We start from the raw sequence: 23,540 nt of genomic DNA, 5'->3' as shown, positions 1-23,540 counted from the left end.
TTTATTATTTGGAAGATGTAAGCCACTCTTATTCTCATGCTGATGTGTCAGACTGTATTAATAGCAGTCCTAAGTTAAACAAGATCAAGCTCCAATTGAGACAAAACTTTGTCACAATGTATCTGGTGCACAATAGAACTGTCTGAAATAGGAGTAGCTGAGTAAATGAGTGAGTAAATACTGCAGGACACTGTATACTGTAGTATTACTCACTAGGCAATACTATAATAACAAGTATTGCAAGAAATAAGAAATCTAATAGTGTTGGGCTGATTAAATAGTATTGGAATAAAAGGGACTGAATTGCAATAATAAGGATTGAATTGAGTAAAATGGCCAAATTGTTTGATTTACTATTATTTTTTAATTATTTACCAAACCAGATTTGAATTACTTTGTATCAACACAAAGCATGTTGATTGAAGTAGTAGTTTGTGTTGATTCAACACAATTCTGTAAATTGCTGCCAAAGCAAATCATCTTTGTGCAGCCGATGTTTTGAATTGAGTAATTCCTATGTGTTTTTTTAATGAAAATACTACTACCATCACTACTACTACTAAAAATATTAATATTAGTAAAAACTATATTAATAATAATTATAATTTACACCTCTAACAGGTTTACAATTATAATCCATTAAATAGAAACTCATTTCTGAACTGAGAATGTCTGATCATTTCAATTCTTAATGACTTAATGGTAAAGTGGGTTTGTGCTGTGTGAGCCCAGTTAAAAATCATTTTGAATCCAACATTAAAAGAGGAATCTAAATCAAAGTCAAATGGTCTCGTGGATGTTTCACCTCATGTGAAGAGCTTCTTCACCTGAACACTCATATTAACTCATCTCGTGTCCAAACTCACCCTCATGTACTGTTTCTAATACAAAGACAGAGACTGATTCAAACTATTACAATCATACACAATTAACCACCACTGCCCATAATCAAAGCAGCACACCGATCTGTTGTGGAAACCTTGTTTTTAAGGAGCTGTGAAGTCGGATGTGCGCGGAGGCCGTGAACGCACCGTGATCGGGTCAGACAGGACAGGTGAGTTTCACCTGCGGCTCGGTGAGCTCACATCTGCTCCGGAACTAAAGGAGGGCGGCTCACAGGCTGTTTCAACCTGGGGACCAACACACGGAGGAATATCAGCAGGTAAGACAGCGTCGTGTTGGATTTAACGACAGTAACATGGATTTGAACACGTTAAAAACCGACCGACAGACGAGACATGTTGCGTTTAACGAGCTTCTCAGTGTGATCGGGAGTTCAGTTCATCCGTTTCCTCTGGTTCGGAGTCCTAGTGTTTATTTCTCCTCAGGCTTTTTTTTTTACCACTGGACATGTTTGCACAAGTAATGTTAAACTGGGAACTTAGCTTAGCATAAATCGGTGCTGTTAATTAGCCTCAATGTGATGGGCGGATGACACCTGAAGTAAACACAGCGACACCCGCTGGACAAAGGAACAGCAGCCCTCAACATCTGTGCTGACCTTCACCAATGATGCATCTGTTAAATGGATTTTTATTTACATGCCTTTTACTGATTCAAATTAGTTATAATTATTACACAACTGAATTATAAGTAAACAAAGTGAATACATATAAATAATGGATTCAACCAGTTATCAATGTTAGCAATGACCTGATGTCAAGTCAACACACCACCGTGGGATATATAAAGTTTGCTTTGTCTAAACAGAACCACAGCAAGTTCTTTGTAAATGTTTGTCTCAGTCAAAGTATTTTATTTTAAATTGATTTCATTTTCATTTATATCGTTATTTCTATTCGGCACTAGTTCTGCATTTACTCCGTATACACTTTGTATTTTTATTTTCACATATAATATACATTATACGTTTAGTTGTAAATCAACTTATATTTTTTAGACCTGATAAAAAATTATGTTTTTATTCTTTGAACTCCATTACATATTCTGTTACTGTAATCTGGAGCGGGCTGGCACAGGATGTTTCCCTCAGAACTGATAGTCTTATCTTATCTCATATTATCTTTTATTAAATTGGCTGAAACAAAAAAAAGCCAAACTGACAAGACGAGAAATGTACTGTGCATCAGAGCAAACAGAACAAGAAGAACTGTGCACTACAAAGAACAGAACATATAAAAATGATAAAAAGCTTTTATTCTTGTTTGCAACTTGAAGTAAAATTTGAGGAATATTTGGATATTTGTTTAAGTCACAATTTTGCAGTTTGAAAAATATTGAAATGTACAGCTCAAGTTAGGGCCAGAAAGATGCTGAGCTTGGAAAGCGATGTCCACAAATAATTCCACAGTTTGTAGCTGTAATTCAACCTTTTTAAACATACTGCAAGAGAATTCACCTTTGTACACGTGTAGATGTGTTTTATTTCTCTAAAGAAAATAAATTGTGAAAAAAGTCTGTGGAAAAAATGATATCAGTGGTCAGGCTACAAAAATACACTGTGAAAATACAAGGGTCTTTTGTGCACAGACACTAAAAAGAAAACTGTACAAGTTTCCACACTGTGTCAAAAGTAATTTTGACTGTTTTTTACACCACAGGTCATTAAAAATTGTTGGATACGCACTGCCAGGTCAAACATTTTTTGACACAATTAGGTGAAAATACAGGATCAGTTCCAGCTTCAACTGTGACATTGTGTATTTTTTTCAGTTGTGTGTGCAGTTTTCCTATGAAGGACATTTCAGGTGCGCTCACCTTCAGTTTAAGTTACTTTCAGTCACTAATTCGGTGATTCATTTGTCTTCAACCTTGACACGCAGCGTGAAACAAAAAAATGTTTTTGTCTCTGATGTCAGGGGTCATATCAGGCTCATATTATGTCCTCTGGTCTCAGAAGTCTATTCAAAGCTACAAAAATAAAATGTAATACTAGTTTTAATACACATCCTTTACAGTAAATGTGGATCCATCTGTTGGCATCTGTTTAAACTCTGTTTCTCTTTACAGCGAGCACAGAGACCAGGTCCTGATGTCTTCAGGAGGAGTTGGTTCTGTCACCAGGTTCGACCGGGTGCGAGAGGTCCCTCTCTATGACCAGGTCCCTCTGGACCCCATATGGTATGACAAGGATTTTCCCCTGCCCCCGGGGCCCATGCATGGAGCAGTGCAAGCTGTCAGCTTAGACCCCCTTCCCCCTCCACCTCTACCTGGTCAGCCAGCTGTTGGTCCTGAATCTTTCTACCCCCCCAGCGATGAAGACCCAGCGGAGAGCGATTGTGACGCCATGGACATTAAGCCAGTCCATCGTTTTATCCCCGACTCTGTCAAGAACTTCTTCCGGGGCAATAGCGGCAGCCGTGACAGCAAGGGGTTTTCCATCCCTTCGTCAACTGCCCCTCACTCGCCTGCACCCTCATCCATGAAGAGTTCCAACCGCCGCACCACAGCAGGGGTCCCTTGCTCACCTCCCCACTCTGCCCCTCCATCTCCGTCCCTTCCTGGCTCCTATTGGGGCCGCAACGGAGGCTCCGCAAGCAGCTACAACGTTCATAAAGAAGATGGACTGCTGCTGGGATCTGAAGCCCTCAGCTCTGCATCTGCAGTGCCCACCAATCTATCAACACAGACCTATCAGGAGCGGGTAGAGGAGTACCACATGCGCTATGCCTACATGAAGTCCTGGGCTGGCCTGCTGAGAATCTTGGGCTGCGTGGAGCTACTGCTTGGAGCGGCTGTGTTTGCCTGTGTCTGCGCATATGTTCACAAAGACAACGAGTGGTTTAATATGTATGGATACTCTGGGCCACAGATGTATGGAGGACTTGGTGGAGGAGCAGGTGGATATGGGGGCAGTTACTACACAGGCCCCAAAACTCCATTTGTCCTGGTGGTGGCTGGTCTAGCATGGATAGTGACTGTTATTCTAGTCGTTCTTGGGATGTCCATGTATTACAGAGCCATCCTTCTAGACTCTTCCTGGTGGCCACTCACAGAGTGTTCCATCAACCTGGTGTTGGCTGTGCTCTACATAGCAGCAGGGGTGGTGTATGTCAGGGACACCACCCGAGGGGGGATGTGCAACATACCAGTCTTCAATAATGGATTAAACGGGGCGTTTTGTCGCACAGAGGCTGGTCAGACGGCAGCCATCGTCTTCCTCTTCATCACCATGGTGCTCTACTTCATTAGTGCAGGAGTGTGCCTGAAGCTGTGGAGGCATGAAGTGGCCAGGATGAGGAGAGAGGCAATGGAACAGGAGGTCTAACACACACAAACACACACACACACACACACACAGACACACACACACTTGAAAGCTGAAGACCACTAATTGCTGAAGACCTCAGCATACAGTTCAAAGTACTCTCTCGCTGCTTCAGTCCAGTTATCTAAAATCCAAAAAGATGGGGCCAGATTGCTATATCTGTTATCTCAGTTTTTTTTAATAGATTTTCAAGCAGCATAGGAGCTAGTATAATATTCACTGATGCTTGAAGGTTGAATCGTATGTTGTTGTATGAAATGTTTTCTTCTTTTAGACCATTTTCTGAAACATACCATAGCTTTTAAAAGCACAATGACCATAGGTTTGACCATAGGTTTGTTTCGAAAATACCTTTTTTTTTTTTTTCCTATCTTATACTGCGCTCTTACTCAAATAGCCCCTACTTGTGCTTATATTTGCTCTGCTTGTGCTCAAACTATGCTCCTGCACAGATTTTGTTGCACTCCAGCTGCTTCTGTGTGGGCACGAAACCAACTAATAGAGGGCCAGCTTTAGTGTTGACAAACTAAATTGTCCTGCCCTCGTTGTGAGTGTGTGGGCTTTACTTCTTTGAGAGTCTGGTATGGGAGTGCAGGTAACCGCTCATACAGGAGAAATCTGAGTGCATTTCACATGTGAGCTGAGGCTGGAGCGCAGGAAATCTGACCAAGCAAAACATTATTGAGTGCAAGCTCACAGTTTGAGCACAAGCTGAGCAAATCTAAGCACAAGAAGGGTCTATGTGAGTTCAAGTGCAGGGTTTCGAGTGAAAGCATTACAACATTTTACCATTAAATCAATGGGCCTCATTCATCAAAATCTTCTTAAGAATTATCTCAAATTTGCTGTGTGCACATCAAATCACAGAAACTGAAAAGAACATTTAAGAAGCCAGGAATGATTAAATAAAAAAAATATATATATAAAGATGTCGCTGCAGCAGACTCAAACCATTAATAAAGTTTGTAGTTTTGCAGTGTCAGCAGTGGACATAAAAAACCTAAAACGAAACATGGAATGCAGTTACACGTATAGTGAAAGCTATATCAGGGAGAAAGATGCATAATTGAAGGAAATCTTACCGCAGATTTGTATGCTAAATGAATATAGTCAAACACAGAAGAGAGAGGGGGAAAAGAAAAGGAAGGTGCACAGATTTATCTGAGCTGGAGCAGCACATCATCACTGCAGGTGAAGCCTTAGCTGAACATCTGTGGATACTCGACCTGAGCCTGAAGGGATGCAAAAGGAGCTGACATGACATCTCCTGAGCCAGCTCTCGTCTCAGAATAGAAATAAACTCGGTTTTCAGAATAAATAGGCTACACTTTTAACTATAAGTGGTAGCTGTGACACATTTAATATATAAACCCCTGTAGGTAAAACCTCAAGATGGGTGATTATTTTTGTGACTAAATATTCCCTGTGTTTAGTAAGTATTATCTTTTCCAGTATAGACCGTATATATTATAAAATATATTTTTATCTTATCATATAACTGTAGAATTAAAAGTAAATAACACAATAACAGATTTTTATACATAAGCATTTAACTTGTCAAGTGAGCGTAAGAGTGCTCTTCAGTGTGCATAGATTCTGTTCTTACATAAGAACAAGTCCCAGATAAGAAAACATTGATGAATGACAGAATCAAAAAAACACATAAGTGGGTTTTAAAGAGATATTTCTTCTTAAGAATGGTTTGTGAATAAATCCTGCTCTCAAACTGAAAGTCCCCACTCTTTAATAAAGAAAAAGAACATACAAATAGGCCATTGAATTGTTCCTTATAAAACTGAACACTGAACATATAATAAATAACATACCTTTCTTCTTCAAAAAAAACCTAGATGAAAACTACTGCATCATCAGTCCCTCTGTCTATAGTAAGTATCAAGTTTTGCTTATTCTGTGTTCTAGTAGACGTTGAATAATGAACAGTGTACATAAAGTGACGACGTGACTCTGGTCCCCTGCTGCAGCTGGGTCCAGGCTCCAGGGCCTCCGAGCAGACTCCTCTCCCCACCATCCAGCCAGACCTCATGGACGCCATTAACAACTCTGCAGCTGCTCCTGTGAGGATGCTGGAGCCAGAGATCCTCCAAGGTCACATACCGGCCGGACACATCCCCAAACCTGTAGTCATAGCCGACTATGTGGCGTGAGTATTACCTTCTGAAGCATAAACTAGGCTGTAAGCCTAGTAAGTCACAGTTTCCAAAAATATCACTTTTTATAGATGCTCTGGATAGGAAGACACGGGTTAAGCATTATAAATATTTATAATTCCTGTACCAGTTTGACATATTGCACATTTGAATCCTGGTAGGAAGGTTCTCAAAATTATCGTTCATTAAGATATAGTCCCTGAATTTCCTGAATCAACAAAGTTTTTAAGCATTAATTTAGTCATTCAGGAGAGGTCGCTTAGACATTGTGTGATTTCTGATCATCTCCCAGTGATACATTGACAGTCTTGAGGGGAATGTTTTGGTGATCAAATCACACTGTCCAACACGGATGATGTTTGGATACCAATATTCCAATATTAACCCAATTAAAGGTTCAGTGTGTAGAATTTTGTGTTGAAGTTGCATGTTGCAGCTGAACACCCCTCACCTCACCCTCTCCTTCCAAACATGAAAAAGAACCTGTGGTAGCTTCAGTTGTTATAAAAACTCAAAAGGTGTTTAGTTGGTCCAGTCTGGACTAATGTAAAAAACATGGCGGCCTCCGTAGAGAGGGTCCCCTCGATGTAAATATAAAGTACTTAATTATAAACGGCCCATTCTAGGGTTATCACATTATAACATCCTGTTGGAGTTTTCACAGCATTTCGGGACATTGACATCCAGCAGTTACCAATGACTTGATGACACATGCCTGGGTATAAACTTTATAAACTTGATGGAAAAATTAAAAGCAGTTGGAGCTTTTGCAAAATTTTAAAGAAAATTGTACTACAAGTACTTAAAAACATTGCACGCAGACAGATCAAATCCCACACACAACAAAACATGTAACGTGATACGCACTGCCAGAATGATCCGGATTCATAATCCGACATCATCGATGAATAACTAAATAAATGTGATGGTCAGTTTGTGTGAAGCATGACAGAGACAAACAAACCCCCACTCACTGAAACATTTTACTGTGACAATTCTAACAATATTACCAGTGTGTAGAAACCTGAACTACATCCGAAACACAGATGTGACATTGCAATCATAATAAATAATAATAAAGTTAACATTAGGAAACACTTTACAAGACATTTTTATACATTTTGTTCTTGTAGAGTATTTTAAATTGATAGAATTTTCCTTTTTGCCCATTGATTTACACTCATCAACCCATAATGATAAAAGGTTTTATCAGAAAGTGAAAACAAAAGCATTAGAGTTTTCAGACCAGAAATTATAATTTATAATCCACAATTCAGTAGTTAAAAGTTAAAGCTTTACTTTACACACCAGGGTTTGAGCAGTTTATCTCAGTCCTGACAGATCCGCTCAAACTTTATCAGACTGGTTTTAATCCTGAATGTTTTTGGCACTAATGGACAGTCAGAGACTTGTCTTGAAAACGTTCCAATTTTGTCCCTGCTGCTGAGAAGCTGCAGTGCGGATGTTGCCAGCAGCTTAACATGTTTTCTTTTGTCCTGTTTCCCCAGGAAATACCCCAGCATACGCTCAGAGGAGGAGAGGGACCAGTACAAGGCTGTGTTCAATGACCAATATGCTGAGTATAAGGAGCTGCACAATGAGGTTCAGGCAATGGCTTCTAAGTTTGAGGAGATGGACGATATGATACAGAACCTTCCCTCGCGGCCATCAAGCCAAATGGTACAAATCTCACTCACATCCAATCAAACAAACAGGAATACGCTTGTATACACACTGCACAGCTACGTCCGCTAACATGTTGTTTTGTTTCAGGAGAAGGAGCGGATCAGTGGCATTTTAATGGAATATCAGAGGAAGAAAACTGTAAGTAAACAACATAAACGTGATAAATGATCCATCCAGCCACTGACTGGATATTTCTATTAAGTTCATGCTCTGATTAAAGGATCATTCTGGTGAATTTAAACTTCCCATAAATGTGACTTTTGTAGCTACAATATTTCACTCCCAACTCTGTTATTGAGATTCAGGAGAACAAAGACTCTCACGAAACTTTGGGGCAAGTAGCATGAACCTCAGCTTTACAAATAAAGCAGATTTTTATATTTATCATTTCAACACTTGTGTCTGAGTCGCAGTGAAAAGAAGCACAGTGCATTGACGCCTGGCACAAACTGAGAGCTGTCTAATTCCAGGGCATCTTGATGGCTGAACTAATCACCCCTGATCTGCTCATACCAGTTTGTTCACATGAAGCTTACTGTCACTGCGGTTATATATTTTTTTTACAAGGAGATTTAAAAAGCTAAGTATGATGATCACAAATCATTTTACTTTGTATTTATCTGAACTTGAGTAAACAAATGAGGAGCTGAATCTGTTGGAAGAGGAGGCAGAAAAAGCTGGAGAAGGCAACATGATTGTAATGAAAGAAAATGTACTTCCTGTGATCACAGCTCTCCACTGATGACTGGGAACGAAATATTTGAGGCACTGATCAACATTGTTGTCCTGGGCACTTTTATTTTAGCCTCCCTAAAATCAACTGAAGAGAAGAAAGAGGCCGGTTAGACAAATACTTCTACATTTATGCGATAAGAAAATACATTATAACTTGTAAAACCTTGTTTGAGGGAGTGTAATGATGTCGCACCAAAATTACAATGGTAGCCTTGAGAGAAAGTTACAGCTGCATTCGATAATTATCACTAGAAAAAAATAAAGACCCCTTCTCATGTTCTATATCAATTGTTTTGCATCAATCCTCATTTTCCTGAGGAGATGGTGAGTGTATGTGTCTAGATTGAGATGAGTTAGAAATATACTTAAATGTCTGAGAGATAATTCTGTTTCTATAAACCTTTGACATCCATTAAATTTCTGCAAATAGTTCCCTTTCGCCTAAATCTTACACACTGGACCTTTAACGAAAAATACTGCACCTTCACATTGAATCTATTCAGACCTCATTTTTAATCTTACTTACACTGAAGGGTTACTCAAGTCATTCTTACTGTTTCTATAAATGTTGCAAAAGCAGAGGCCTGGATATTTTGACTTTTAGCAAAGGTAAAATCAGGGTTGTCTTTTTAAACCCTGCTTGACGGTTAAATAACTGTTACAAAATGTAAAATAATTACATTTAAAAGACTGGCTTAGACTGAAGTAAGGGACTGTATAACACTTTGTTGCTAGAATTGAATCCCCCTTTCAGCACCAAGGATAGCGCCACTTGGCCAGGCAGACCAGAACATACATTTCAGTATTTATTATAAAAGAATCACAAAATGCAACAGCACAATGAGCCGGGCAACTTTAAAAATGTAAGGCCCATTCTCCCATGAGTTGTCATAAACCAAAACCAGGAGTGTTTGAATTCTCAGTGTTGTCATCAGCAGTGAGTCACGCTGGGAGAATGTAACCATGTTGTAACTAGCCTGCAGTAACTGTTACAAGAAGCTTATCTTACATTATAATTAAAGAGGAAGTAAAACATACTGTGATCATATACAGGTTTGATAAACTTAAATCTCCGTATTTAGGTATGTGATGGACTTTCAGCTATGATTTTAACCAGATGCTAAAAATAAATAACTTTTTTAACCACAAATTATTTTGTTGATTACTCACTTTAATGTATATTAAAAGTGGTGTAAATAAATATAAAAAGCTCATTTAAATTCTGCTAGACATGGTTCAGAAATCCGAAATAACTCTAGATTTACAATAGAACGTTTGTACACACTGGGCCTGTGGGGTTTGAAAGAAGGCATGAGGGATCTAAAGAGATGCTGTAAGCTCTATATGGAACTTCTCATTTATAATTTATTTTCATGGCCAGAGGCCAGACGGTGGTTGTCCATCCGTCTGTCCATCCATACCATTGTTGTGAACATGACATTTCTCAAGAAAGTGAATTTCTTTAAATTAGGTACAAATGTTCAGTTGGACTCAAGGATGACCTGATTAGATTCTGGTCAAAGGCCACTGTGATCTCACAAACCCCTGACCAATGCGTTCTCTTAAGAATGCCCAGAGAGGAGTCTCATTTTGTGTCAGCAGAAACTCTCCTGGTGTAAAAAGCTAATCACGTCATACCCAACATGCTAGCCTGTAAACACTGCCAAAAGTGCTTCAACTAAGTAATAAATAAAGTTTTGTGATAATGAGTTTTCAAGTGTAATTTATTGAAGGGAAATTTTATTTAAACTAAAATAAATACTTTCTGAATGCACTGTATGTAAAAATTACATCAATAAACGCTTGAGCTTAGCCTTACTCTAAATCAGTGGAATGTTCCTTGGTGCTACATTTTGACATGGAACTTCAATATGACTTCTACATGACTTTCAGTGCTTAGGTTGTTCCTCCCATGACGCAACATATTCTTCCTTCCAGGGTCATTGATGTTTGTATTATTTACTGAAAACCAGACTTCGAAATACACGTGTGTTGTACTTTAGATTAGACTGCCATGAACACTGTCCCCTGACAGACAGTGAGCGGCTGTGGCTGAGGGGGTTAAGCGGTCGTCTCTGGGTTCGGCAGTTTGCTATATAAACACAGACCACTTACCATATAGAGTAATGTCATCACCAGGAGAGGAACCAAACATGAAATATATTTAATTATTCTCTGTTTTTCTCGTCAGGACCCAACATATTTGGAAAAAAGGGAGAGGTGTGAGTACCTGAAGAACAAGCTCTCTCACATCAAACAGAAGATTAATGAGTACAACAAGGTCACGGACTGGAACAATGGCAAATGAACATGGGGGGTTTTACATTTAACATGACACACTACACATGCAGTCTGCGACACATAAGAATACATGCTCTTTTGCACGTGTTACTGACGTGGCGATTGTCATCAACTTGCCATTTCATCCAGAGATAAGACGATGAATATCAGTTTCATCCCCGTGTCTCCAGTCTGGTGTGTGTTTAGTCCAGGGTGGCGGAAAAACGTGGAGACAGATGGAAACTCTTTAACTGGCTCCAGCAAAGAGGCCAATCTGTGGATGCTAAAGACACTTTGGTGCACATCACTGGATGCATGTGTTGGCTGAAGTAATGCCTAGAAACGGGTTCTGGGGTTGACTCAACACTGCCTGGAAGGATCCATCAAATGATCCAGATGTAAATAAAGCAGATGTGAAAGTTAATGACGGCTGATGTATAAAGGAAGAGTAACTGTGCTGCAGCAGACAGAGGTGTCAGCAGAAGATTGTTGTAGGTTAGGTTAACAGTTTATTTTTGTTCAGATATGTTTCTATATACTGTTCTCTTTGTCATACAGTGGAGGCTGATCTAGTTTTCATCATGTTATTAGATTTTATATTTGAGATTTTTACTAAAAGCTCTCTCCAAAGTTAAAGATCATTGTTTTAATAATTTCACTCACTTTGTAAACTTTTGTATATTCATGTTTAATTGATTTGTGTTTATCTTTTCAATACCATTTAAGCACCTTTTTTTAATTTTTTTTTTTTTACATACTTGTATTTTGCCTTTACAAAAAAGAAAACTTTAACCATGAAACTACCGCACTGTTTTTGTGACTACCATTCACCATGACCATTTAAGCTCACTTATTGCAGGGCAGTGGCAATGAATGAGGGAAGCCAGCGAAGTTAGAACTTGGATAAAGTGTGAAATCAAAACAAAGCTACAAGTTTCTTTGTCTGTTTGAAATCATTGAAATGTGAGGGGTTTTATTCTCCTCTTCAGTGGCAAGAAAAGGTTCAAGTACTCTTTGTAATCATCTGCATTTATGTATAAATTTCCTTCAGAATGTAGACAGATCACAAACAATCAAATTCATTTTAATCTGACAACACAAATGTAAGTATTGTTCTTTTCCATATTGAAAACTTCATTCAAATATTCACAATGTTGGAACTTCTCAGCTAATGATGTCTGAAGCTAACGAGTCAGGATTTAGTAAACTACAATTTTTTCCTTATAAAGTCTGCTGATGTGAACCAATTTAACTTTAATTATCGATTAGGTGAAAATGAAGCCAAGTGTAACAGCTAAAGATTTAAAGGAATCAGTGGAGTTTCACCTCTGCGGTCATTAGTCGTCAACACACTCGTCATGGTGAATGTGTAGAGCATGACGCACAGCTCTCCAGAGCAGCATCACACATTCCCAACACTGTTTGAAAAATGTTTCGTCATGCAGCACTGTGTGTACAGCATTTTGAACCAGCTCTGAAATCTCGTGGTTGGCTGACTTGTAAATGTTAAATGGGTGTGTTCAATAAAGACTCACAGGAGTATCACTGTTTATGTCATTAGTTTAAGCACCTTGGGTTTGACTCTACACTTAGATCAGGTCATATTTTGTAACCATTAAATGCAGAAAACCAGGTCATCCAGAGGGTTAACACACTTTTAATACTGTGCAGTCAGATTAATATAGTTACACAATGTGTTTACGGAAACCAATAATAGTTTTGTTTCAAATTGTGGTCCAATTTTTTTTAATATTTGAATCACTATTATTTTGACACAGAAAACTTAACTATTATTAGTGGTAGCAGTGGTGGTGGAGGTAATCCAATCCCTGAAGAACCCATGCTTACTACTGAAGGTGTGGCTCTGCTCTCAGGTGACTGGTCCTGGGGGAAATACAGGTTATTCTCACTCTATAAAAGATTCAAATGCAGGGGCAGGGACTTTCAATCTAAAAATGACCTGGGTGAACTGGAGAACCTGTAAAGCTCCATTAGTGCCTGGAGCATTGTGTTTTTCACAGGATCAAGTTTTGCAACACTGGAGATGTCTTACTTAACAAAACAGCCTTTCGCGATTCACCACCGAAACTTTTTACGCAGCCGTCCATTTGTCACAATCAGAATTTTTATGTTTTATTTTTTTAATTATTTACTGAAATAACCCACATTTAAACGATTTAAGAATAATAGGTAGGGTTTATTACACATTCTACAATTATTATTTTTTTATTAAAAACATAAAAATGAAAATACTGACACTTGAACATCGTTTCAGTAATTTTGATGAGATACTAAATTTATTTTAGCAAGATATATATATATATATATATAGAGAGAGAGAGAGAGAGAGAGAGAGAGAGAGATGGATGGATGCCTTTTCCTTGTACCTGCGGGGAAAACAGCGAGTAGAGAGAAAGAGGGGGTGAGAGAGAGAGAGAGAGAGAGAGAGGACAGGTTAGTCCTGTTATACCTGGGGAACTGACCACGTGACCAGCTCACACACCTGGAGGCGCGTCTGTCTTCTACTCCGCGAGAGCGCGCTGCAGGGGACTCGGCCGCGCGCTCGGTGTTGTGTTAGCGCAGCTCCACTTGTGTTCGCATCAGGATCGGACGCTGCATCGAGAACAGGTGAGTGTGTTTCTAACGCTCAGGCTGTGTACGAGGGAAACTACCAGCTCCGCTTCACTGGACAGAGAGTTCACATGTGAGAGCCTTGAATGTGCTTTGAGGAACCGAGCGTTGACAGCAGCAATGATGAAAAAAAAACCTCTCAAGTTTAATTAGGCCGACGCCATTTTTTAGACTCAATTTACCTGAGAATGTACCTGCCTTTATTTTCCTCTGCGCTTGTTGAGCAGTTTGCGCCATGTAATGTTTGAAGGACTGTTTTGGCTGCATTTCTCTCCTCTCTCGTCTGTACTGACTTTATTTAAACAGGAAAGCCCGGAAGCTTTGTTTGTCTTTCTGTTTTCACGGGAACCGTGAATGTAAATAGAAACTATCAGTGAGCAGTGCGGGACTGTTTGTGCGCCTGGACCTCTCCGCCCTCATTCTGCTGCTTTGTTTCACCACAAACAGCCTGTGAGGATTGTCTTCCTCAGCAGATACCTGAGGAAGGTCACTGTTTCTGTTGTCTCTCCACCAAAAAAACCACCAGAAGTACTATGATCACACAACTCCAGCGATTCTAATCCAGTGATTGATTCACTTATAAAAACAATGCAGCTGATGTTGAGGGAAAAATCCAAATCTCAGACTGTGTATAAAAGCTGATTTAATTCAAGAGAGGAATTTGTAAGTTGACAGTACACAAGCAGTAATTGATCAAACGGATGTGTTTTCTATTGTTGGGCCAATTTTGGATATAAATCTAAAATATGAGTAATTCTGTTTCGATTTTTAAAGTAATGATTTACAAAGCTACATTGAAGGCTACAAGTGTGAAGATTCTTTCTCGAGGGTTCTTTTAGATAAGAATATAGGCAGGTATGTACAGCATGTGCTTTGTGTCTTTGCAGTAGGCAGTTCCGTCACATGGTAATAGTGTTTAGACTTTGCTGTTGGCATGTATACGTTGTCTATTTTGTGCTTATTGTACAAAAATCAAAACATGTGTTTTGAATGGAGGGATCCATCCACTGTGCTCTCTGTGAAATGTGTTTACCTCCCACCCATAAGTCAAAGCATTGTGTTTTCTGTATCCTACAGGAAGCCACTGCTTTTAATTCAAGTAAAGGTTCAGTGTTTACGATTTAGGTGAAGGGGATCTATTGCCAGGGATTTAATATAAAATAATCATATATTGATTTTTTTTCATTAGTGTGTAATCGTGTAAATTGTATGAATTGTTATTTGCTTTACCCTAGAATTGGCCCCTTTGTATTTAAATACAGAATTTAACATTAGTTGTCACTCTATTGAGTTTAGTGCAGAACACAAAGGATGGCACCACAGTTGATGTGACAGGGATACTCATGATTAACATTTTACAGAAGTCAGTTTTGATGAAAGGTCTGCAGTTATGTTTTTATTTTATTTTTTAAAGGTGAGAGGAAGCTGGACATCAGAATGCCAAACCACAGACACAGCACCCCACCATACCTGTCAGGTGGCAGTAAACAGTAAGTCAACCCACATCTGTCCCTCACTACTTGTGTCTCTGTGGCCCAGTTCACACCTGACATGAACAAAAGAAAACAATTAGACAACTCGAAGTACAGGAGTTCACACCTGGCACCTAGGACTGAACACTTATAATCAGATGTCATTTACCTGCCATAGACACACATAAACACGCTGTTTGCAAAGACCAAGACTCATTTGAAATGGTAAAAGAAAAAAGTTAAAGATCAATATGTGGCGGTAACTGTTACTAGTCGTGTGGCCACGTATTCTTCAATGTATGTGAAATACTGAGACATTTAAAAATACTTTCGGTTTGTGGGTCAGAGTCGGTGGTCCTTCAATGTGGAACATTCATGTTCACACTGACAAAAGAATGTAGCCACATGTGTCCGGAACACTTCTTATTATGGTCGCCCTCAATACTTCTTGGGTTCATTCACACCTCTACTTAGAGCTGTCCACTTGTGATTGGATCTCTCATGTGAGGCATGAACAGACTCACATACTCATATAAAATCAGTTCTAGATATACCGACATTCACATGTTGCAGACTGAAGCTGGGTTTAACTTTGGTGCAGCTTTTTTACTCTTCTGTAGCATTTGAGGGCTCCAACATTAACAGCATAGTTGTTTCCTATTTCCAGGAAACCTTGTCTCCTAAAAATGATATTTCTGTCCAGCTTAACTGCTGCAACAAATATGATTTCTATTACCTTTTGAGGATGTGTTTTGAATTTTTATATATGACAAGGCACCACTATGCTGATACTGAACTGGTAAAATGCTCAGAGACATCGTATTCATTTTTAATTCAAGTCAATTTTATTTGCATTGCACATTTAAAAACTACAGGAGTTGGCTCCAAGTGCTTTTCAATCACAGCAGATGGAATTAGCACAAGCATACATTATAAATAAAGGAATTAAAATTGTGAGGATAAAATCACATGACACACAACGGCTTTTAGCAGAAGGCTTATTTTTCTGTTTTGTTTGATCTGGTTCAGCATTACCACTGAAAAAGTTACAACAACAATAAATCAGTCAATCAAAAAAATACCTCTCAAATTTGATGGTTGTTTATGACACATTCTGATTCAGCCTCTTGAATATAAGGATTTTCTGCCTTTTTAAAATATCGCTTTAAATTAAATATCACACAGTCCATGAAACATATTTTAACCTGAAGCCCTGTGCAGTCTGTATTTTTTTCTCGAGAGGAGATAAATTTTTTACGTCAGTTAGTTTCATTGTGCTCTTGTGAGTTATTCAACGACCTCTTGTTTTTCACCATTAATAATTTAACTCTGTAATGACCTCCTTGTATTTTAAATCTCTGTGGGAGGACCTGCTTGATTTATCTTTTTTAAACCAACTCTGTGTGAAATGAAAGTGATGGAACATGTGAACACCATCATATCGGCTTGTTTGTAATCAATTGAAGCAGTCAGGAAAGCAGGACATGGTAATGTCAGCCATGAGCAGGCACTGCTATTCTCTTTTGGCTTGTGCCATTGACTGACCATTTCCATGTGCTTCTGCAGTGGTTGAAATGTCATGACTCAAAAATTAAAATTCACTCATATCTACTTAGCTCTATGCTGATAGAGTGGTGTGTGTGTGAACAGTCCACAAAACACTTTTAGAGTTTCAGGTGTAAACAGCGTTGCAGCCAAATCCAAAACAATTGAAGTAAATGGTGACCACTTCTTCAAAGGTAAAAATCAACACAAAAAAATGCCTCCATACTGCTCCTGTGGTGTCATCGAAGTGTCTGTTAGCCCCAACAATCGATCGAAATGGCAACATTTACACCGTGTTTTATGCCTAAATGTCCTCTGATATCTGCCTCCTGAGCTGCGTTCGTGCATGGATCACAGCAGACATTAAGGCTAAAAACACGGTGTAAATGACGACGTCTCAAGTTTTTTTTTCATTCAATTATTTACCCCTGAGACACCAAAAGTGTTTTGTGGACTCAAACACTTCACCCACCCCTACATCGGCATAATTGTGAGTATATAAGGACTGAATTTTCATTTTTGGGTGAACTATCCCTTTAACACAAAAAGGTTTTGAATTGAACAGTTCCTCTTCGTCAATTATCAGTCAGAAGTAGATGACCCTCAAACAAAATGTTTTCTTCATCATCAGTAGAACATGTATTGTAAGTTTGTCCAGTATCACTGGAATAGCTGCCTTCTATTTATATCATGTAATGTTTGCCATGACTTTTAGTGAGGAGGTGACAGATCACTCTGTACAACTCTAATTGAGCTCCTCTCTCCCCCTCTGTTGCAGCCACAGCAGCAGACACAGGCACAGTGAGCATGTGTCCAACCCGGCCTTCTCCTACTACCCAGGAGACAAGATGCTTCACTTCTATCGCTGGACCTCACCCCCGGGTGTGATGAAGATATTGTGTATCATCATCGTCATCATGTGTGTGGCCGTGTTCGCCTGCGTGGCCTCCACGCTGGCCTGGGACTATGATATGGGTCTCATGGGTCTTGGAGGTGGAGCTGGCTTGATGCCAGGTTATGGTGGCGGCGGCGCATACGGTGGCTCGTACGGTGGTTCATATGGCGGCAGTTACGGTGGCTCATATGGAGGTGGCAGCTCATATGGAGGCATTGGTGGTGGCGGCAGTGGCAGTTCCTATGGCTATGGAGGAACACAAATGGATCCCAAGACTGGCAAAGGCTTCATCATCGCCATTTCAGCCATCACCTTTATAGCTGTGCTCATCATATTCGTGTTGGTTGTTTCGAGGCAAAATGCAGCCCGCTCAGCAAAGTTCTACCTTGCAACCATCATCATCTGCGCCATCTTAGCATTTCTGATGATCATTGCCACTATCGTGTACCTGGTAGCTGTGAACCCAACAGCTCAGTCCACGGGGTCTGTCTACTACAGCCAGATCCGCCAGCTGTGTGCCCAGTACCAGACACAGACCCAGGCCCAGGGCATCTTCCTCAACCAATACCTGTACCATTACTGTGTGGTGGAGCCTCAAGAGGTGTGATATGCTTTTTTTTTTTTTTGAGTTTGTGGTTGTGTTTCTGTGGGGCAGGGTGTAGTGCATAGCTTTACCAACAATAATCCAATAATGTCTCCAGATAGTCACAGATACATTATGCAGATGTAGCTGTATAATTAAAAGTATTTTTCCACCTAAAGCCAAAATTACCAGGAAAATAGAAATATCGCTTCAAAAGATTTGAAAAACACTTGAAGACAAAAATGGTGCAAGGAGAAGCAAACCCTGCAAAAGTGTTAATTTTTAATTGTTTTTATTTACTTGATAAAGCAAGAAATCTGCCTGTATGATGAGACTGTTTCTTCATGTCAGAGTTAAAACTCAAAACTCAATCAGCTTTGAATGTCTTAAAAGATAATGTCAGTGTTGTTTTTAGCCTCATTTACAAAATATCACTTGTGCTTTCACATTATCATTGCTAACTATTTACTAAAGTGTCTCTGGATGCTTCACTTATCATCCAGCCACTAGGTTTAATTATTTTAAATGTGAAATAAAACGTATGTATGACGTTATGGTGAAAGTGTTGGTAATCCATCACATTCAACGTCTCTGTTGTTGACTTGACTTTGATGGAAACATAGATTAAGAGGAGACCTGTGGTGTGCACTGCCCATGTCCTTGAGGGCAGTGATGGATAACAAGTAGCAGATCACCGCTTCTGCATCTGTGGATTTCCCTGAATCAGGGCTTTGCTTCCACTTAGATATGTTGTTGTGTTTTTTAATGATAGATTTCTGTTTTTCGAGGATGATGTCAATAGTTTGTAATTTTGAACAGATTTCTATGAACTCATCCACCCCTATGGTATTTACTATTCATGTTAGTGAGTGGAATTTCACCCCACTAACATACAGTGCTTTGGTTCCTGCAGGCCATCGCCATTGTCCTGGGCTTCCTTGTGTTTGTTGGTCTCATCATCCTGCTGGTGTTCGCAGTCAGGACTCGCTCAAAGATCAGGCACTGGGGCCCAGAGAGGATTCTCTGGGAGGAGGTCAAGGTCATCACAGAGGGTACACACAACAGTGTCGGGGAGTGGGTGAGTGTGTGTTTGTCTGCTGTGTACTTATATGGCTTCACATTCTGAGGACCAGTTTTAGAATTAGGACATTTTGTCACGTCTTCATGTACTGACACATCTTCAAAGACTTTAGCATCAGGGTTATGATTATGTTCAAGGTTATGGTGAGGGTTGTGATTATGCATTTAGTTGTGAGGGTTGAGGCAAGGGAATGCCCTATGTAAATGAGTGTCCTTACAAAGACAAAAGTACAAGTAATGTGTGTCAGGCGAGAGACAGGTGCAGGTTGGATGGTTTCATTTAGCAGTTTCTGGGTGTGGTCTAGGAAGTTTCTTGTGCTGTCAGGATGATGTGTTCTAAAAATAAGAACTTATCCAAGAACTACAATATCTAAACAACACCTGGAATTCTAATGGGTGGATCTGTACATTGACATAAAAAAAAATCTTGTGTTCAGACATTTCCCGTATTTAAATAGTCACGGTTTGCATTTCTAGGAAAGTGGCACATTTGAAAGTGTTGACCTGAAAACGGGTTTCGTACGAACATAGTTTTCATTCCAGGTGTGGAACTTTTTCAAACATGTCAGCAGTGCTGGCTGAGAGACATTGTTTCAGGCTTCCTGTTGATGGTAATCATAGTATCAGTAGTATTCAAGCATGCATGGAAAAGCAGAGGAACCGGTTAGCGCCTTGTTCATTCAGTGTTTATCTTGTGTTAAGAACTGGTTTCTATAGCCTTAATGGGGACAAGTATCAGAGGAGCCTGAAGAAATCTTGACTAAACCTCAGGCAAGAAAATAGTTTTTGTGATACAATGACTGGGGAATGATGGGGGGGGAAATGGCATAAAATATCTTGAGTGAGGTAAAATGTTAGTTTGAAGAGGCAAAGAGGTTGATTTTCTGACCAGTCAAAGGATAAAATCATGAGGTCAAGGAAGTGGAATTTCATTAAAAGTTAGGAAAAGGCAACTGCTGCGCTAAGATAACGTCATTTTCAAAACTTAATTTATACCACATGGAAGAAAAACAAAATCACAAACTCTGTTTCTTGAATTGTAGGCCTATCATGTTGATTATTATGAAATTGAAATTGTATTAAATGGACATAATTTGTAAAGTAACATTGACTTTGGGACAGTTTTGTTGTACACTGTTTACACACTGTTATGCTGATGAAAAATGTCTGACCTTGTCTGATGCTTCAGGTGAAAAATGTGAGTGGTGACCCAGAGATAATGGTGAACGACTATAATGACAAAGTTGGGGGTTCCAGAGACTATCTGGACCGACTGGACAACAAGCCTCTTTACCTGCCAGGGTAAGCTGTGCATCTCACAGGGGCCTGTTGTTTGTTTGCAGACTTCCTTCAGTTAAATAATAGTATATTTACACTGTGCTGATGGTTTACTCAGTATACACAGTGAAAAATAGTTAGGTACTGCTCATGTTTGTTGTTTTACAGCCCTGCAGTGAACACAGACTCCAAGTATAAGCAGTCTAGGATCAGTTTGTTATGGAGATTTGAGTTTAGTAGGACTAAGCTTAATTAAGTATAGTATGATTAAGGTGGAGGCAGGTGGAGTCACACTCAGCTGGGACATCTTTCCTTTAGCCTTCCCTTCCTCCAACAGACCCATGTCCATAATGTTATAGGCAGAATTTAGTTCCAAAATCAGGATCCTAGCTTAGCATCCTGAAGGAGTGGTTTAGGATGAAGTGGAGGGCCATGTTCACAGCACTGTCTACAGACCTACTGCCGCTAGGGGACTTAGGAGTGGGTCCTCGTGTGACCCGACAAGGCTTCAACAAACATGTATAAATACAATCACCAATTCTGTTCACAGAGATTCGGACATAAGCAGCTCTGTGGGAATTTTGAAGCCCAGGCTGAAGGACTATGACACTGGTGCAGAGTCTGGAGATGACCTGGAGGAGGAGGACTTCAGCGCGTAAGTCCGAAGGGATCTGTTAGCCAATAATTGTAATGATTATGAGAAAGACATTTGTGTTTCTATACCATAAATCCATCTGGTATGCACTGCCAAACGTATCTGGATCTCTACTGGAGGCAAATCGTTTATTACCATGTGGGTTCATTTCATTCTGTTCTCATCTGCAGGTTGTTTCCTCCCATTGTGGATGAGCAAGAACGTCTGACCTACAAGCAGGAGTTTGACCGGGATCACCAGGAGTACAAGGACCTGCAGGCTGAGCTGGACAACCTAAACCAGGACCTGGCCGACCAGCACAGAGAGCTCGACCGACAGCCTGAGGGCAGTCCACAGTTCTTGGTGAGTGGTGACGTGACACTTTAAGTTTTGTGTGGTCATGATTACAAATAGAATTTGAGAAAGTCAGGTAATGAGACCATTGGTAGGAAAATGGTCCATATGTCCCTGTAAGTGAGTTTTGGGTTCTTTTTTAATCATTAACCAAGAACTACAAAGTAAAGTTAAACCTTTTTGATTCAATGTTCCAGAAACAGAAAAATGTTTTATTCTTGGATTAGGGTTAGGGAGAACGTTAGATTCAATTTTTGAGTTGAAATATCTCTTTGTTTCTGTAACTTTTTTATGTTTTTTACTTTAGTCTCTGTAATTACTGTATTAATGTTATACCGAGGTTTGTTTTTATTTGATTAACACTGACACTTAAGCTGATACACAAACATTAACTGAATGTTTGTATGCCTGTTAACGGACAGTGGCAGGGGGTCAGTTGGGCACTAGCCCCAGATGATTCTGATTGGCCCCTGAAGTGCCCCTGTCCTGTCAGTACTAACCCTAACCCTTTTTTTCTAGTCACTTACAAAAATAGTAACAATAAATAAGACAATGTGTTTTTCTAAGATTTTTTGAAGAACACAATGTGCTTAAACACGCAACAATTCCATTATGTGTGGCTGTGCTCAAATATAGAGCTTACAGAAAATGAAGAATGACTTAAATGTGCACTTTACTATAATAAGAAATAAGAAATTGTGAATGAGTGTTGGACATATAATAAGCCCCTCTGTGTAAATTGTGGCCCCATATTGGCCCCTGATTTAGAAAAACCCTAGGTTGGCCAAAGAATGGAGTGGCCAAAGGGCAAGTTATATAATCATTGTTTTTCTGAAACACATACTAACATGGCAACCCAAATGAGTAGTAGTCAATTGAATTCCCTGATTCAGTGTTTCACTGACCATGACTGAAAATACAGTGGCATACTGTGTGCTATAGACAGCTTCAGATCTTACTATGTTAAGTGCCTTGAGAGAATATATGTTGTGGTTCGGCCCAAAAACAAATAAAATTGAATTGAATATTTGGACTGAAAATGTGATCAAGAGTAAGAAAAAGGCTGAGAAATGTTGGTGTGAATCTGGGATGGTGGAGTCCTCTGAGTGGTCAGATCATTAACCTGCTGCCGTTCTTATCTCAGGATGCCATGAATAAATACACCAGACTGAAGAATCAAAAGAAGGTAATGTACACACCGTGCTTTTCTTTACAGTAGAATACAGTCCTCTGGATATAGAGAAAAATATTTAATCGCTTGAATTATTTTCTATCCTCTGCAGTCCCCAGACTACCAGATAAAGAAGAAGAGGTGTAAATATCTCAGGTCCAAACTGTCGCACATCAAGAGGAAGATCAGTGAATATGACCGACGACCATGAACCTTCACCTCTGACAGGGACAGTGACTAATCTGCAGTTTTCCACCCCATTGTGTTTAAATTGATCACAAATGAATATGTGATTGTTATTGGTAAGAGTCTGTTGCTTTATGTTACGTCGGTATCAATACCAAGGGACCTTTTTCAGAGACAGGTAGGTGAAGGAAATATTGTTTTTTTATATGTATATATATATCTCTCGTCTTTGATGGTTCCTAACCTCTGTAAGTTTCTCATGAAGAACTATTCCAAGAACAATGAAGGTGTGAATGAGCAAATCAGAGATGTGAAATGTTTTTGTTTCAGTACTAGTGAAGCAGTTACTGTGCTTCTTTTTTAGCTTTTTAAAAATCATGTCACTGACCGCCCTTTGTAAATAATGTTAATTTTTAATTTTTGCAAATATTTTAAATTGTTGTGTAACAAGATTTTCAGTACTTATTTTTGCTGTTTTATGTAAAATGAGGAAACCTCTGTTTTCAAACCCAAATGTAACTGGTGTCCTTTCTTTTAGGGTCAACAACATGTATTTTACTGTAATTCAGTTCATTTTATTCATAAGCCAATAAATTCCTTCCTCCCTCCAACAA

At 39.4% G+C, this 23,540-nt stretch overlaps 1 protein-coding gene across 1 annotated transcript; it reads left to right on the top strand.

Annotated features, from left to right (window-relative positions):
- Positions 1-1,004: 1,004 nt before the first annotated feature.
- On the top strand, positions 1,005-23,540 carry LOC109633568 (uncharacterized). Its single transcript, XM_020093539.2, has 16 exons — positions 1,005-1,162; positions 2,971-4,222; positions 6,079-6,114; positions 6,211-6,389; positions 7,905-8,076; positions 8,170-8,220; positions 11,009-11,123; positions 13,592-13,801; positions 15,143-15,218; positions 17,524-18,241; positions 19,137-19,301; positions 20,493-20,605; positions 21,132-21,236; positions 21,407-21,578; positions 22,714-22,755; positions 22,853-23,540. The coding sequence occupies exons 2-16, from the start codon at positions 2,993-2,995 to the stop codon at positions 22,949-22,951; spliced, it is 3,483 nt and encodes a 1,160-aa protein (XP_019949098.2). The 5' UTR covers positions 1,005-1,162; positions 2,971-2,992; the 3' UTR covers positions 22,952-23,540.

Source organism: Paralichthys olivaceus, chromosome 4 (genome assembly GCF_024713975.1).
Source record: "Paralichthys olivaceus isolate ysfri-2021 chromosome 4, ASM2471397v2, whole genome shotgun sequence".
NCBI lineage: Eukaryota > Metazoa > Chordata > Actinopteri > Pleuronectiformes > Paralichthyidae > Paralichthys > Paralichthys olivaceus.
This window is presented reverse-complemented; position numbering and strand designations above follow the sequence as displayed.

Coding starts and splice junctions, on each gene's coding strand:
- LOC109633568 (XM_020093539.2), top strand. CDS start 2,993: ATGTCTTCAGGAGGAGTTGGTTCTGTCACCAGGTTCGACCGGGTGCGA. Junction 18,242..19,136: donor GTGTGGTGGAGCCTCAAGAG/GTGTGATATGCT, acceptor TGGTTCCTGCAG/GCCATCGCCATTGTCCTGGG. Junction 21,579..22,713: donor AGGGCAGTCCACAGTTCTTG/GTGAGTGGTGAC, acceptor TTCTTATCTCAG/GATGCCATGAATAAATACAC.